Below are 14,366 nucleotides of genomic sequence, written 5' to 3'. Positions count from 1 at the left end.
TATTATTTTTAATGAGTTCCTCTTTTTTTTATTCTTATTATTACTCATTTATACTTCTATTTCATAAAATAAATTGTTTTTTTAACAATCTACTTTTAAGATTTTATAGTTTACAAGCAGGCAATTTACGACAGAAGTTGTTGCAATATGGGTAGATCCCATGGCTTTAACAGGGATCCCGTTCATAGTTTCCCTCTAGATTAGTTTATTAAAAATAGTTTGATTCAATCATAAAAATGAACTGCAGTTAAATAGGGGATTATTTTGAATGTAATTTCAAATCAAATATATATTTTTAGATTAGATCAGTTATTTTATTTTGGAGTTTATTTTAGGGATAACGCATCAACTACTTTATATTTATATTTATAATATAATGTAATATTTCTAGATTATGCACATTCAATGTATACATAACAATAAATATGTGATTCCTGTATAAAAATAAAAAAAACATGTGATGCTTGAAACTTGTACTTATCATGACAAATAGAGAGAAAATCAAGTCATAAAAAATTTGGACAAGTCATGCTACATAAAGTATAATGAGAAGTATGTGATTTGCTTTGATTTTATACATATTATCGAAAACTCAACCACATAAAAATCTACTATTTCAGTTAATGGTTTAATTAACTTTGTTCTTAGTTAGTTTAGTAATTTAAGACAATTTAGATGGGTTTGTAAATACCCCAATAAACTATGAATTATAAAACAATTTGGGGTAGATGACCTGAAAAACATGTATAGAAATTGAGTAAATCTTCTATTTCCATCTTCCATTCTCACTGTAGTAGACTAAAAATAATAATAAATAAATAATTCTTCAAAAAAGGAAAACAAGCAAACAAGTTTTTTTTAATTATCCTAATTAGGTCTTTTGACTTTCCAATGGAACTTTGAGGTAACCTTCATCATCCCTTTGAGTTGGTTATGAGCCTAATCCCGATATCAGACTTAGTTGCATTTAGGGGACATTTGGTGGGAGATAGGTTTTTTATACTTGGAAATCATGATTCACATGAAAGTTGATTCTTGAGAAAATGTGATTTCTTACAATGTGTAAAATACATTTTGTTAGTCTTAATATTTTTTGTAAATCAAAGATTAATGTAGAATGGGTAATTAAAACTTTTCATTCATTGAGGAAAGTTGGATTCTTGTCTCTCTCGTTGGGAATGTTTTTGTAGGAAAATAAGTTAAAATTGATTTTCGAGAATCATAAATTATGTTCGACAAGACATCTCAACTAAAACGTTAGTTGACTGTTCCGTAAGTAAACTTTTTTAGAAGTTAGTATTCTTTTAAACATTACTTGAAATAACGTTTTTTAGAATGTTATATATTTTTTTATCTTTAATATATTTTTCAAATTTTCTGCTTATCCTTTTTAAATAGAATATAATTTTATTGTTTTTTTTACTCATTTATATATTTGTTGTCTCCTTTTTTCTTCCAACATGCACACTCCCTCATTTTGTTTCACAACCTTCACATTGACCTTGTTACTATGGGTAATGATATTTTTAATTTTTTTCACTCCCCATGTAATATTTTGATATGTTCTTTTTCTAATATCTTGATTGTGAAATTTCTCATTATGAATAAGTAAAAAAAAGAAACAATAAAAAAAACACAAGGGTTGATTATGGTGGTGCTTTAATAGGTTTATTCTATTTTTCATATTACATTCTTAGTTTAATGATTATACTATTTATTTAAATATTTTAGCATTAGAAATCAAGTTCAAGACATTGATATTGATAGATGATAGGGTTATTTGTTTTTTGTTATTATATTTTTCATTTTTTATATTACAATATTTAATTTATTATTTCAACACTATATTTTTCTATTATTTTTCTAATAATTTTATATTAGATGATTTATTTTAATTATTACATTAATTAACATAATAAAAATATAATATCTACTTAATTGTATTTTCTTATATTATTTTAAATTGATTAAAAATATTTTAAGAAATAATATAAGATTAATAATAAAATATGTAACATGTAAAAATATAACATAAAATAATAAGAATATAAATATTTCTATTTTTTATCATTTTATATTTTTCAATTATTTTAACGACTAATTTTATTAAACACTTATAATTTATCAATTATTTTTTTAACTAATTTTTTCAAACATAATCATAATTTCACAATGATTTTTTTTTATTAATTGTATACCAAATATGAAAATCATAATTTCCTAATCTAAGATTCATGAAAAAGTAAATTTTTTTTGTTTATCAAAAGTTTTTTTTAGAATTTTTGGTCCTCGAATGGATTATGCATGAATCGAATTCAAATCTTTTAGATTTTTTTAAAATCAATATATTATAGTTTTTTTAAAACATTATATTATTGTTCTTATTTATAAAAGATTAGAAGTCACATTTTAGTTAAAAAATATTTCTGAAATAACAAATTAAAGGGGAAAAAAAAGAAAGAAAGTTTAATTTGTATACGAGTTCATGTTAACAAAGGTGTAGACTGTTCCACCGAAGCACTCTCTGTCTTTCTCTGTTGTTGTCTCGAAAACCCTGAACCCAAAGGGTTCGTTTGTAGCTTCTTCCTCCCTAAACATACCGAGTTCGCCACCTGGAACCCACAACTGAGTCGTGACTCGGTTCTTTCACACTGAACCATGCAAGTTTTCTCTAACGCTCGCCGAGCCTCTTGGCTTCTCCTCTTTCCTCATCTCCGAACCTCGGAAGCTCCTCACTCCACCGCGCTCTCTCTCTTCTCAGGTCCGTTAGAGAAATCGAAGAAACGTTTCCTAAAATCAGTGTTTAAATTGATCTATTTAACGATTCGTAGCTGTTGAATTAGACAGGGCTCGCGCAACGTGATTCCCGGCAAGTGAACACCGATCCGGTACACTGTTTGTCGAAGGCTTTTTTCTCTTCCGGAATGGATACCGTTGAAGCAACTCCATCAGGTTCATCTTCATTCGTTTGTTTCGTATTAATTGCTCTTCAGATTTCGTTTTTCGATGTTTGGTTTATATTATTGAATCCTGAATGTAGAGGATGTGAAGGAATTATACGATAAAATGCTTGACTCTGTAAAAGTTAAACGATCAATGCCTCCAAATGCTTGGTTATGGTCAATGATTGCAAATTGCAAACAGCAGCACGATATTAGACTTCTGTTCGACATTTTGCAGAACCTCCGCAGATTTGTTAGTTTCTATTCATTCTCCTTTCTGTTGCAAATTATTGTTGTTGTTGTTGTTGTTGCTGTTTATGGTGATGATTTTTAACATATTTTGTAAGCAGAGGTTGTCGAATCTTCGAATTCATGACAATTTTAATTGCAATCTTTGCCGAGAAGTTGCTAAGGCATGTGTTCATGCAGGAGCTCTTGATTTTGGTTTGTGCACTTTACTGGTGTTTCCACTTGTGTTTTTTCATTTGTGAAACTTAAAAGATATGAGATATTGAGGCAAATGTGCATACAGGAATGAAGGCTTTGTGGAAGCATAATGTCTATGGACTGACTCCAAATATTGCATCTGTTCACCATTTACTGGTATTTTTGACATATTAATGTTCTGAATTCTTTGATTCTGTTCCAATTTTTAATTGGTGAGTTTCTGTCAATTTGCTGCAGACGTATGCTAAGAACCACAATGATACTAAACTGTTGGTGGAAGTAATGAAGCTTCTGAAGAAGAATGATTTACCACTGCAACCAGGCACAGCAGATATAATTTTTAGGTATATTGAAATTCTAACATTTTCTCATTTTTGTTTTGTAGTGCAGAGTGGTCTTTTAAATTTGAATTTGGATTTTACCTCCAAAAGTAGTAACTAGACATTTAGTAGATATGACTATTCTTAGTTGCTGGCTGGCAGACTCATTTCAAATCCTATTTTAGTATATTGATTGTATGACTATGAAGGCAACTGGTTCCTGTTTATGTGTAAGGCTACAAGTCTAAAATACCATTGGTTTGTATAAATTTCCTAGATTGCAAATGTAGGGATGCATTATAACATGTATTTGGTATCCCAAATCTTTCTATGAAGCTGAAAGTGAAGCAAATCAGGACAAAAAGAGACAACTTAGCTTTTTCTTTACACCTATAAAGGTTGTCTTTAGTATTGCCACTATTGTGATATGACATTAAAGCATATAAATAGAGGAACTTATATTATCCTTATTTGGGTTAAGCCTTTTTGCTATGATCTTTTCGTTCTCTTGCATATGTCTCTAACCTGTTACCTGGGTTGATCATTTGCAGCATTTGTTATAATACAGATGATTGGGAGTTGATTAATAAGTATGCAAAAAGGTTTGTCATGGCTGGCGTAAAACTACGACAAACCTCATTTGAAACATGGATGGAATTTGCTGCCAAAAGAGGTATGCATGTTTTTGAGTTTTTTTTGTGATTTCATATTTTTCTTGTCTGCCTAATTTTGTGAGCTTTTTTCAGCTTTAATTCAATAGCATTTTGTCAAAGTGGATTCTTTTATTGAACATTAATTAAGATTTAATACATCATGGAGATTTATAAATTGTCTAGTTTCTGCTGGTTTTTAGTTTTTCTTAACTTTCATCTTCTCCTGTGGTGGCAAAGCTGTTGTTTCTTAGTCCTGAAAAAAATTGAAAGAAGCCCAAGAGACTACATAGATCTGGTAGTAAATGTAATTTCATAAAATGAGAAAATCAAGGTTATGAACTGGCTCTACCATTGATATTTTTTTTCACTGGAGGCTGTTGCACTTGAATTGTACTCGCACAATTTTTCTTCAAATGCGCATCCTCTAGTTAGCACAAGTGGCTTGGGGATTTTGGTGTTAGAAAAATTTATATAACTGATTTTTGCTGTTATTTGGTGACAGTATAAGGTAGGTGCTAACTTTGTTTAATTGGTCTGGGAATCTGGGATACGTCATATTTTTAGACAAATGATTTGAATTCTTCCACTTACTTTTTTTTATTTGATAGCTTGCATTTTGGCCTAATAATATTGTATTGTCTTCTGTATAGGCAGTTGGAATCTAATAATTTAGTAATGATGTTGGCTGCTAACTGTGATTGTATACAAAACCAATATAAAATATCCATAGTAGATTTGGTTTACATGATAAACTCTTCTGAAAATAAAAATATTTGAGCTTTGAGGGATGATGATCAACTGATTGTGTTCATCTGCTTTTGTCTTCTAGTAGTGAAGAACACTGGGACTTATTGCATAGTCCCAAATAAAATAGCACCATCACTGATTTAGCAATCATGCTAAGAAAAATAGTCCCAGATAAAATCATGCTGAGGAAAAATTATTGTGACTCTTTTTATATCTTTTTTCCAAACTTCTATGATCAACTAAATTAATAAACACTTCAAGTATGTAAATATGATATTTCCAGGTCATGCTATATATTTTTGGTGCCTTCTAAAATCATTTCTGCCTATGCTGATTTTTTAATCATTTATGTATTTCGTTTTGTTTTTTGTTTTTTGTAGGACACACTGAGTCATTATGGAAAATAGAAAAGTTGAGATCTGAATCAATGAAGCAGCACACTTTGATAACTGGGTTTTCTTGTGTCAAGGTAGCAAATCTATCTACAATTCTACACCATTGTCTGATTTGACAATTAATTTTGATTATATTGCAGTTACCAAGTTTATATGCTATGAGTGTCCTATATCACACAAAATCTCAATGATTTTGATTAGTAGATATCGTACTCTGTGAAAACATCCATAATGCAGAGTTGCTTGTGTTTTGGGCCTGCTTTGATTCATTAATATGTTGTCCGTAAAAATAGTTTAGCTTCTCTTGAAAAAAAAAATGCTTCTTAATTCATTCGTCTAATATAAGTGGCCTGAACTTCATTTCAATGTTGATGCTTGTTTCCACTTTCCAGTAGAATTAGTAATGGGTTGGGTCATACCAGATTTCCTAGAAAGTAAGTGTAAGCTTGATTTTTATACTTTTACAGGGTCTACTGTTGGAACGTAAACCCAGTGATGCAGTTGCTGTCATTCAAGTTCTAAATCAGGTATGGACTGTTTGTTCTTGTACACGTTTCATTTTTGTAAATTTCTTTGCCAAAGAGTAAAACTAAGAAATGCCTCTGCAATAGGAAATAAAACAACGGGAGATAAAATTGTAAGGATATTACCCTGAAAATATTGATTAAAATAAAAATCAGTTTAGATATGAACATATGTTAAATTAATTGATAATCAATTATATTTGATAAAAAGTTTTTTTGTTGCTTTGTTTTATCTGATATGAATATGATCATTGCTGGTGATGAACTTGTGATTTAATTGAGTAGGTATGACCTGGATGTGAGGTGTTGTGTTGATTTAATGATGTTAAGCCTTCAAAGTTCACCTATGTTGTGTTCGTTGTGGTGACAGTTGTATTGATTAGAATGACAGTTAGCATAATAAGTTCATATTTGTCTTTGCATGGTTTTGTATAAATAACTCTTCCTTCTTTTGACTCAACCGTTACTAGACCTTGTCTGATACAAAGAAATCAGGCATCAAGGGTGAACTTCAGAAGCTTGTATCCGAGTGGCCTTTGGAAGTTATTAAGCACCAAAAAGAAGAGGACAGAAAGGTATACTATCTTGGTCATGAAGATTTCTTTTGACGTCTTGGTTCAGTTGCAGTGCTATAACTCTTACAGTTGTTTTATACTTTTTGTTGGCTTTTCTGACAGGCATTATCAGCCTCTTTGAAATCTGATATCCTTGTCATGGTTAGTGAGTTACTGAGCGTGGGTCTTGATGCAAATGTAAGTTTGGAAGACCTGGACAGAAAGGAATGTATTCCACGATAGCATGGAGTTCAGAATTTGATGACATTGTGTTTCAGAATGTGCTTGTTTGCAGAGTATCTCCTTACCAGGATGCTTCCTAGCCCTGGTTAGATACTGAGTCTGCGAACATTGCAAACGTTGATTACTAAATTAAAAATTATTATTTTGCTTCAATTCTTACTATTTCTTATTTTCTGTACAACAAGTACTTACGGTTTTGGTAGCATAGTAGTGGGATTTAGTACGTGTTTTGAGAACTGAAATTTGGATATCAGTAGATTATGTTGGGACAAAAATAATCTAGCACATGTCCTCTACTCTGAACTGCAAGAAATTGCTTTGTTTCTCTTCAAGTGAAAGATACAATCGTGGCTTTTTAACCTCTAGTTCAAGTGGGCCCTACCGCGAAGGAATGCTAAGGCCTAATAGTTGCAATTTGTGTCAACTGGTCGAGCAGAAGGTCCGGTGTAAGTGTAACATTCAATTGTTCTACTTGAAGTCTTGAACCAATGTTTGTTTTTTATTCACGAATTGTAGGTAATATGGGTTAACTTGTTTATTTAAATGCTAAATGACTGTGTGCATAGTGACCTACTACATATGCACTCTTCTGTCAAACCCAAGTTTTTTTTTGCCAAAGAACTTGGATTGAAAAGATCAAAGGGCAACCCAACAATACTTACACTCAAAGAACTTAGATTTCAGAAATATAATTATACACCATTTGATGACACTATACAATGTACGCTTCCTCTAAACAATTCAAAATAACACCCATAATTTTCTCAATGAAACCATATAATTTATCCATTATCCAAACAAAGTTTTCACCCCGAAAACAATTGTAGTTATGGCCTACTATGCTTTGTTATGGACTCTAGAGAACCACTATGTTAACTGCCGTTGTGCCTATGTTGTCGGAGCTTAACTCCCCACCAACAATGATCGGCATTGGGTAATGACAAGGAGGGAGGGAATGTGTGGTAAAAGGATTATGTGGATAATTGATAGAAGAAAGAAAATGAAAGGAACAGAAAAATGTAGAGTTGAGGATAAAAAGTCTCGGGAGAGAAAATTTTCTCAGTAAAGTAAAAGTTACAACGCATGTACATGCCCCAGTCTAATTACTGTTGAAGGGATATTGAAACAGGAACTCCAACTCAACGCCTGTACATGCCCAAGGTGTCTGGGTGGATCTACCTAGCCATTCAACGTCTCTTAACGTATATTTGGATATACATCTCCAACTCGAGTTTTACTATTTTTTTTTTGTTCACATTAGATTTGAGAAAAATGGAAGTAGTTTCTACTTAACAGAATGCAATGAACCATATAATCTGACTATTTTGACTTAACAGAATAATCACTGCCTCCTGCTAATTCTTCTCCCACGAATCATAATCTCTGCTCTCTATAATATAGTATTGGGTTAGCTCCCCTTGTGTGTGTGTAAACAAAACACACACATGGTACCAAACTCAAACACCGTGCAATTAATGTCCTCCGTTTAAAAATTAAAAGCAAGAGTTTGAACCTACAAACTCAAAATTTGTCTTCTAATATTTTCAACGACACCACCATTTTGCACCATCGCCGTGATTGCCAATATCAATTTCCCATTATTAACTGAGACATTTGCAGCCAAAATCTCAGCTCGGTGCTTGCAGAACACCTTCATGATCACCGAGACCAAACCGGATCGAGGCAGGGATTGAATACCAAAGAATGCAACATTAGCAGAGACAGAAACCGTGACGGAGCAATTCATGTTGTTGTTACCACATGCAAGCAATATGGACCCTTCTTTCATTGACTCCTTCAACTCCTCCAGCTTTTGCATCTTCATCTCAAGCTCCTTAATGTACTTAATTGTCTCGTTTATAATCACTTCCCTTGTAGCCTGTGTCCCCAAAACACAAAAAAAAGGGGTCATTCACAAACATTAATATTGACATTAACATTCAAAACCCATATAACCAAAATCTCAAAACATGAAGCATAGATTATTGAAAAGACACAGAACATTGGAACGGGTATATTGATCAATGATCATTGATGATGAACCTGAGGTAAGACACCAGGGACAGTGGTTTGAAGCTGAGTGAACATTTGAGTCATCTTCGACCTTCTTTCACGTTCCACGTTGAGGCTCTCGCAATTGGTGTGGTCCATTTTCTTAACACGCTTTCTGGAGGTGGTGGTGTAGATGTTACCCGTTTCAGCAATGTTTGAAGGGTGAAGAGAAGAAGAAGGTGGGATTTGAGAGAGCGGTGCCATGATAGAGTTATTAGTTTCAGCGTGGCCTTGCATCTTGGTCAATATACTTTCCTCACTCGATCGTCTTGTGTCTTTGTATTCCTCAAGGGAAATTCAGAGAAAGAGAAAATAACATAAAAAACTGTCAGTACACCACTGCAGAAAAAAGATATATGCTTCCTCTTGGGAGATATTGTGCCTTTTTTTTTGTACTTCTTCTAAACCAATTATATATATGCACTTTGATTTTATATATTTTCTATTATCTTGTTTATTGTCATTATCTAAACTTACTTTAAAGGAATTTTTCTCAATTCAAGTCAAACTAATTAAGGAAAAGAGGATTGATGATGCCATTTCTATGATTCTAATGGGTAAGGGCTACACTAGCTTGCACAAAATGGTTACATTTTGTAGGAAAATAATAATAGGTAGTGGGTAATTGATTATATTCCCCGTGGCCATGGCCTTGTGATTGTGACACCTTCCCATATCGTGATATATTATGATTCATGCATGGCAGAGTAACCGAATCAGAGGGAAAAAGGAGCAGAGACTAAAATAACCGACTTGTTGCCGTGCAGAAGTTGGGACCCACAAAGTGATGAACATTAAAAATGAAAAGAGAAGAATTGTTTTGGAATAGAAGTCAAGGAAACGCATAGAGCAATCGCTGGTGTCGGGAGCTGCTATGATTACAATATCATCATCTAAGGACGAAGTTGGGTACACAAGCAATGGTCATTTATTATATTATCATTGGTTACTTGTTAAGTGTTAGTACTACACTTGATTTTTTGCACCATTTACTAGTAATTATCAACTTCACAAACCGTCATAATTTAGCAGTCACTTGATTTTTTGTTTTATAATAGTGGATTTCAGTCAGTCATGTTTATGAACGTAAACAAATCCGTTTTCATGCTCAAGCTTTAATTCCTTATACTTTGTGTGTCGTAATATTGTATCAGAATTTTATGATTGAAGGCGTCTACGGGCTACCTACCTGTCTGTCCCATCAAGCATTCGGAATATATATGTAAGGCTGATCTGTCACAACAAGCACAAACTTAATTTTCTTTTCACTTTGTTTGTTCACAGCTAATTAGCTAATGCTTTTGTAACCTTCTCAATATCCAGGAGGAATGGTAAATATTTACTCCATTTTATTTTTAAGAACATAGAAATAGAGAAAAATAAATAAAGATTTTATTAATTATTTAATCTTTATATCTAAATAGTCTTTATATTTTTTAATTGTTTTAATCTCTAGATTTTGGCTGGCAGAGAATAAAATGGATTAAAAAAATACGTGTAAGAACAAAAATGAAGAATTTTTAGGTATGGAAACTAAAGTCTAGAACATAAAGATGACGAGTATAGGAATTAAATGATTAATTAAATAAAAATAAATAAAAGAATGAAAAGAAAATAATAAATATGATAAATTATGTAATGAGAAATGAGCATAGAAATAATAAAAAAATATGGAGTAGAAGTGAAATGAAAGAGAGAAGATGTGTCAAATATTTCCATAATTTTGTACTCTAAAAATTTCAACGAGAATTTATCTGCTGACGTGTGAAAGAAGCAAAAAGCTATCGTTGGAGAGAAACTGGTAGAGGTTCCATAGCTTTTTCAGATTTCTCTGCATATAACTCGATGCTCTTCTATTTGGTGGGTCCATGGCATTTGTTAAGTAAAAATTTGAATGAATTCATTAAAGTAAGAAAAGTGATGTAATATTGTAGCGAAGTGATATAATATTAAAAATATACAAGAGAAACTTTGATGAGATTTTGGGTTGAAGATTCTAAGGGGAGGTTTTATTTGGAGTCTGAGTTCCGTTTTGAAGCTTTGGACCAATTTAGTCTCAACGATGGGAGTTAGAAAGCCAATAATAAACACAATCAGAGAATGGTATTAGACTTTAGTGTGTCTGTACTGGAATCTAAGAATTTTTTCAGTCACGTTAAGTTTCATAGAAAGTGGGAAATGAGCCAGGTTGCATTAATGGAAAAACAGACTTACCCTTAAGAGTTCAATCTCTATTTTAGTTTTTAAAATATTATATATATATTTCAGATTGGGGTTAGTATGTGGCCTCCTGGGCTAGGGATCCAGCTTTAGTCTGTGAATTCCATTAAATCATTTATATGTGCCAACCCTTTTTTTTTAGTGCCTTCCATCAATCCATCTAATTAGGCCGAGCTGGAGAAGAGATCTAGATCCACATTATAGTACTACTGTATTATCTCTTAATAAAAAAGTTACAGCTTAAAATATATTATTATTTGTTCCTTATAAAAAACACCAAACATAATATTCCAATTATATTTCTAAATAATTTTTTATATTCATTCAATCTGATAATTTAACAAATTTTATATAGCTATTTAGAGAAATATTTTGCATCAAACCTATTATAAGTCCAAATTTTGCCGCACACACTAAATAGTTAATTTGGAATAAAACACGTGTCTTGTACATAATAGACTGGAACCTGATTTGAGGACTCACGACAACGATTAATGTTCTCACACATGTTACAATAACAATTAAATATCTCAAGATAAACTTTAAATTGGATAATCAATAACACTAGGTTTATTAATTTATTAACTAATTTCTCCGATGAAGCCTCACCCCAGGAATAATCACGAGCAAGAGGAATGCTAATGATCCAATCAGTGACACACCAATTGAAGCAGCCATTTGATCACAAAATTTCCCAAAGACATTGCACACCTTGTTCCAATTCACATGAGAGTTTCCTTTGTAGCCAAGGACACCAACTGCCGCGGCGGCTCCGTTGCCGGAAAAGAGCAAAGCCACCATGAATGCGTCGAGGACAGCGATCAATGTCCACAAGCCTTTGCTTTTACCTCTATTCACGAGGGCAAGGAGTAGAGACAGGACTGCATACGTGCATGCTATTGCATTGGTCACCAGAAAGTACCTAGTACGTCAAAATATTGTTGTACATATAGTGTTAATCACTGTTATAAACTTAAGCGCTCTGGATTTTCGTAATTTCAATGCATGATCCATGCACCTATAATTGGTGATTTAATTAATTTGAAGAAAAATAATCTTATTATGATTTGTTTTTTAAAATATAAACTTCTTAATAATGATAACTTCGACATTAATTTGTTTGAGGTCACAGTCAATCATATTGGCCAACCTGCAACCATAAATGCCAGCATTAAAATGGCAGATGGGAAGCTTTCAAGTATCATACACGGAGTATTAAATTAAAGCAAAAACTAACCAAGACTTTAAAAGTATAGTATTTAATGTGTTCAATAGATTCTATTATACTTTCTAACTAGTATTTTTGACAAGATTTTTAGCATAATAATACATTGTATCCAACTAATTTCTTTCCTTTTTCTTGAATGAAATTATCTTTTGTACCGCACAGAACATTAAGGGTTGGAGCTACCATATTTGCTAATAGTAATAACGAACATTTTCAGCTTAATAACGGATTAAGATGACAAAACTGTATGTAATTTATATTTATCCAATATAAATAAGTTGAAAATGAAGTACGACTCTCTTTTTTTACTGACAAAATGAAATACGACATATTTATTTGTTTTCTTTAATAGTAACCTTGCTATTATTTTTGTTTGAAAGTATAAACTATAATATAATAAATGTAATTAGTTTTTATTACTAAATAATAACACAATAAATATCAAAATCCTCCCATTAATTCCACAGTTCATATTTGTTATTCTTCTTTTGTTCACCTCAATTTTCATACTAATCTTACACCCCTGTTCATTTCATTTTCATTCCTATTATATTATCAATTACATCTATTATTTTTCTTTCTTCCAATTTCTTATTTGTCCCTTTCCTCCCAAAGTATATACACCAGTACATTTATAAGAACATCAGGCTACATATATATTAAAGGGTTGTATTTGTATAGCTTGGTTTTCGCCTTCCAAATAAAAAAAAAGTATAGCTTGGTTTCTAAAAATTTAATATGACGTGTAAATGAATTGCTTGGAGAATTAACTTCGATTAAGATAGAAAAAATGGATCCTAGTTGAGGCGGATAGATAAAAAAAGGAAAAAAAGAAAAGAAAAAGGAAGGTACCAAAAACATACGTATTTCTAAGAATATGATTAAAAAAATTACTACTGTATTTTTTTATGATAATAATTTGTAAATTGACATATTAGCGTCATGTTATAATCGTCTGAAGATTGACACCATCAGTTTAGTTATACATCACCATCGTTTGGTGATTGAAAGTGAGAAAAGATTTGATTATTTTCTTTTAATTAGAATGTTCAGTTTCAAGTCACGGTGAATAGAAAAAAAGATATATTAAAATTGATAGGCCAATAAAAATTTCTTCACTCTGATTATCTTATTAACATCTATTATTTTTTCTTTATATCTCTTTCTATATATATATATATATATATATATATATATATATATTATATCATCTATCTTGTTTTTTTTTCTTTTTTTTTTTAAGTATCAAACAACTTTTTATTAGTGTTCACCACTCATTTTTGCTAATAATAATAGAGATACAGAGAACAGAGTGAAGAGTATAGATAAAAAAAATGTTTGTTAAAAGAAGTAGAAAGATTGTATTAATTAACAAAGAGAAATAATTTGATTAATGATATAATGAATAAAAAATCTGACCAATGATATATATATAGATTCACGAAATGAAGCGTTAATTAGTGATTGATATAGATGACAAAGTGGCAACAATTTCGACAATAAATTGGTGTGATTCACCGAAAAGAAAGAAAAAAAAAAAGTGAACGTACGGCATATTAAGTAGGATATTTGGAAAATCCTAGGTAAGATCCGTAAAAAGAGAAACATGCATGGGATGGGAGAGTATAGAATGTAAGAAGATTGTTAATTTGAAAAGAAAGAAAGAGAGCTTACACAATGGCAGACATTTGATGCCACTTAGCAGTGAGAGGAACATCCAAAGGTGGTAAGGAATCTGAAAGCTGAATGGGAACAACCTTGGTCTGCTTATCGACCGCAATGACTATAGCAGCGACAAGAGTGACTGTGAAGGCCAACAGCCTCAGAAGCAAATCACTGACACCCACTGCAACTGGTTTTGCCACCATCACTTCTCTTTCTTTGCTCTCAACCCCCTCCATCCTATTCCTAACATGCAGAAAACAAACTACTTAATATTTATGTCTCTCAAATCTCGGGGTGTTCACATCTTAAATACTACTCATGTCACGTGCCTTACAGAAGGGGCATTTTCATTTTCCATTTTCCCACTAACTTGCTC

At 31.8% G+C, this 14,366-nt stretch overlaps 3 protein-coding genes across 3 annotated transcripts; 1 reads left to right on the top strand and 2 right to left on the bottom strand.

The window, feature by feature from the left end:
* The first annotated feature begins 2,489 nt into the window (after positions 1–2,489).
* On the top strand, positions 2,490–7,376 carry LOC114391850. Its single transcript, XM_028352844.1, has 11 exons — positions 2,490–2,761; positions 2,848–2,952; positions 3,041–3,195; positions 3,293–3,386; positions 3,475–3,545; positions 3,627–3,733; positions 4,261–4,382; positions 5,490–5,578; positions 5,972–6,031; positions 6,499–6,603; positions 6,706–7,376. Exons 1-11 carry the CDS (start codon positions 2,659–2,661, stop codon positions 6,823–6,825), a joined length of 1,131 nt encoding a protein of 376 aa, XP_028208645.1. The 5' UTR covers positions 2,490–2,658; the 3' UTR covers positions 6,826–7,376.
* A 343-nt stretch (positions 7,377–7,719) lies between these two features.
* LOC114391851 lies at positions 7,720–9,180 on the bottom strand. Its single transcript, XM_028352845.1, has 2 exons — positions 8,869–9,180; positions 7,720–8,704 (listed from the first exon to the last, which is right to left on the bottom strand). The coding sequence occupies exons 1-2, from the start codon at positions 9,112–9,114 to the stop codon at positions 8,339–8,341; spliced, it is 612 nt and encodes a 203-aa protein (XP_028208646.1). The 5' UTR covers positions 9,115–9,180; the 3' UTR covers positions 7,720–8,338.
* Positions 9,181–11,449: 2,269 nt separating this feature from the next.
* Positions 11,450–14,275, bottom strand: LOC114392230 (CASP-like protein 1E2). Its single transcript, XM_028353282.1, has 2 exons — positions 14,000–14,275; positions 11,450–12,019 (listed from the first exon to the last, which is right to left on the bottom strand). The coding sequence occupies exons 1-2, from the start codon at positions 14,224–14,226 to the stop codon at positions 11,683–11,685; spliced, it is 564 nt and encodes a 187-aa protein (XP_028209083.1). The 5' UTR covers positions 14,227–14,275; the 3' UTR covers positions 11,450–11,682.
* Positions 14,276–14,366: the final 91 nt, after the last annotated feature.

The sequence above is a fragment of the Glycine soja genome, chromosome 17 (assembly GCF_004193775.1).
Source record: "Glycine soja cultivar W05 chromosome 17, ASM419377v2, whole genome shotgun sequence".
Taxonomy (NCBI): domain Eukaryota; kingdom Viridiplantae; phylum Streptophyta; class Magnoliopsida; order Fabales; family Fabaceae; genus Glycine; species Glycine soja.
Note: the sequence above shows the minus strand (reverse complement) of the source record. Positions and strands in the feature narration are given on the sequence as shown.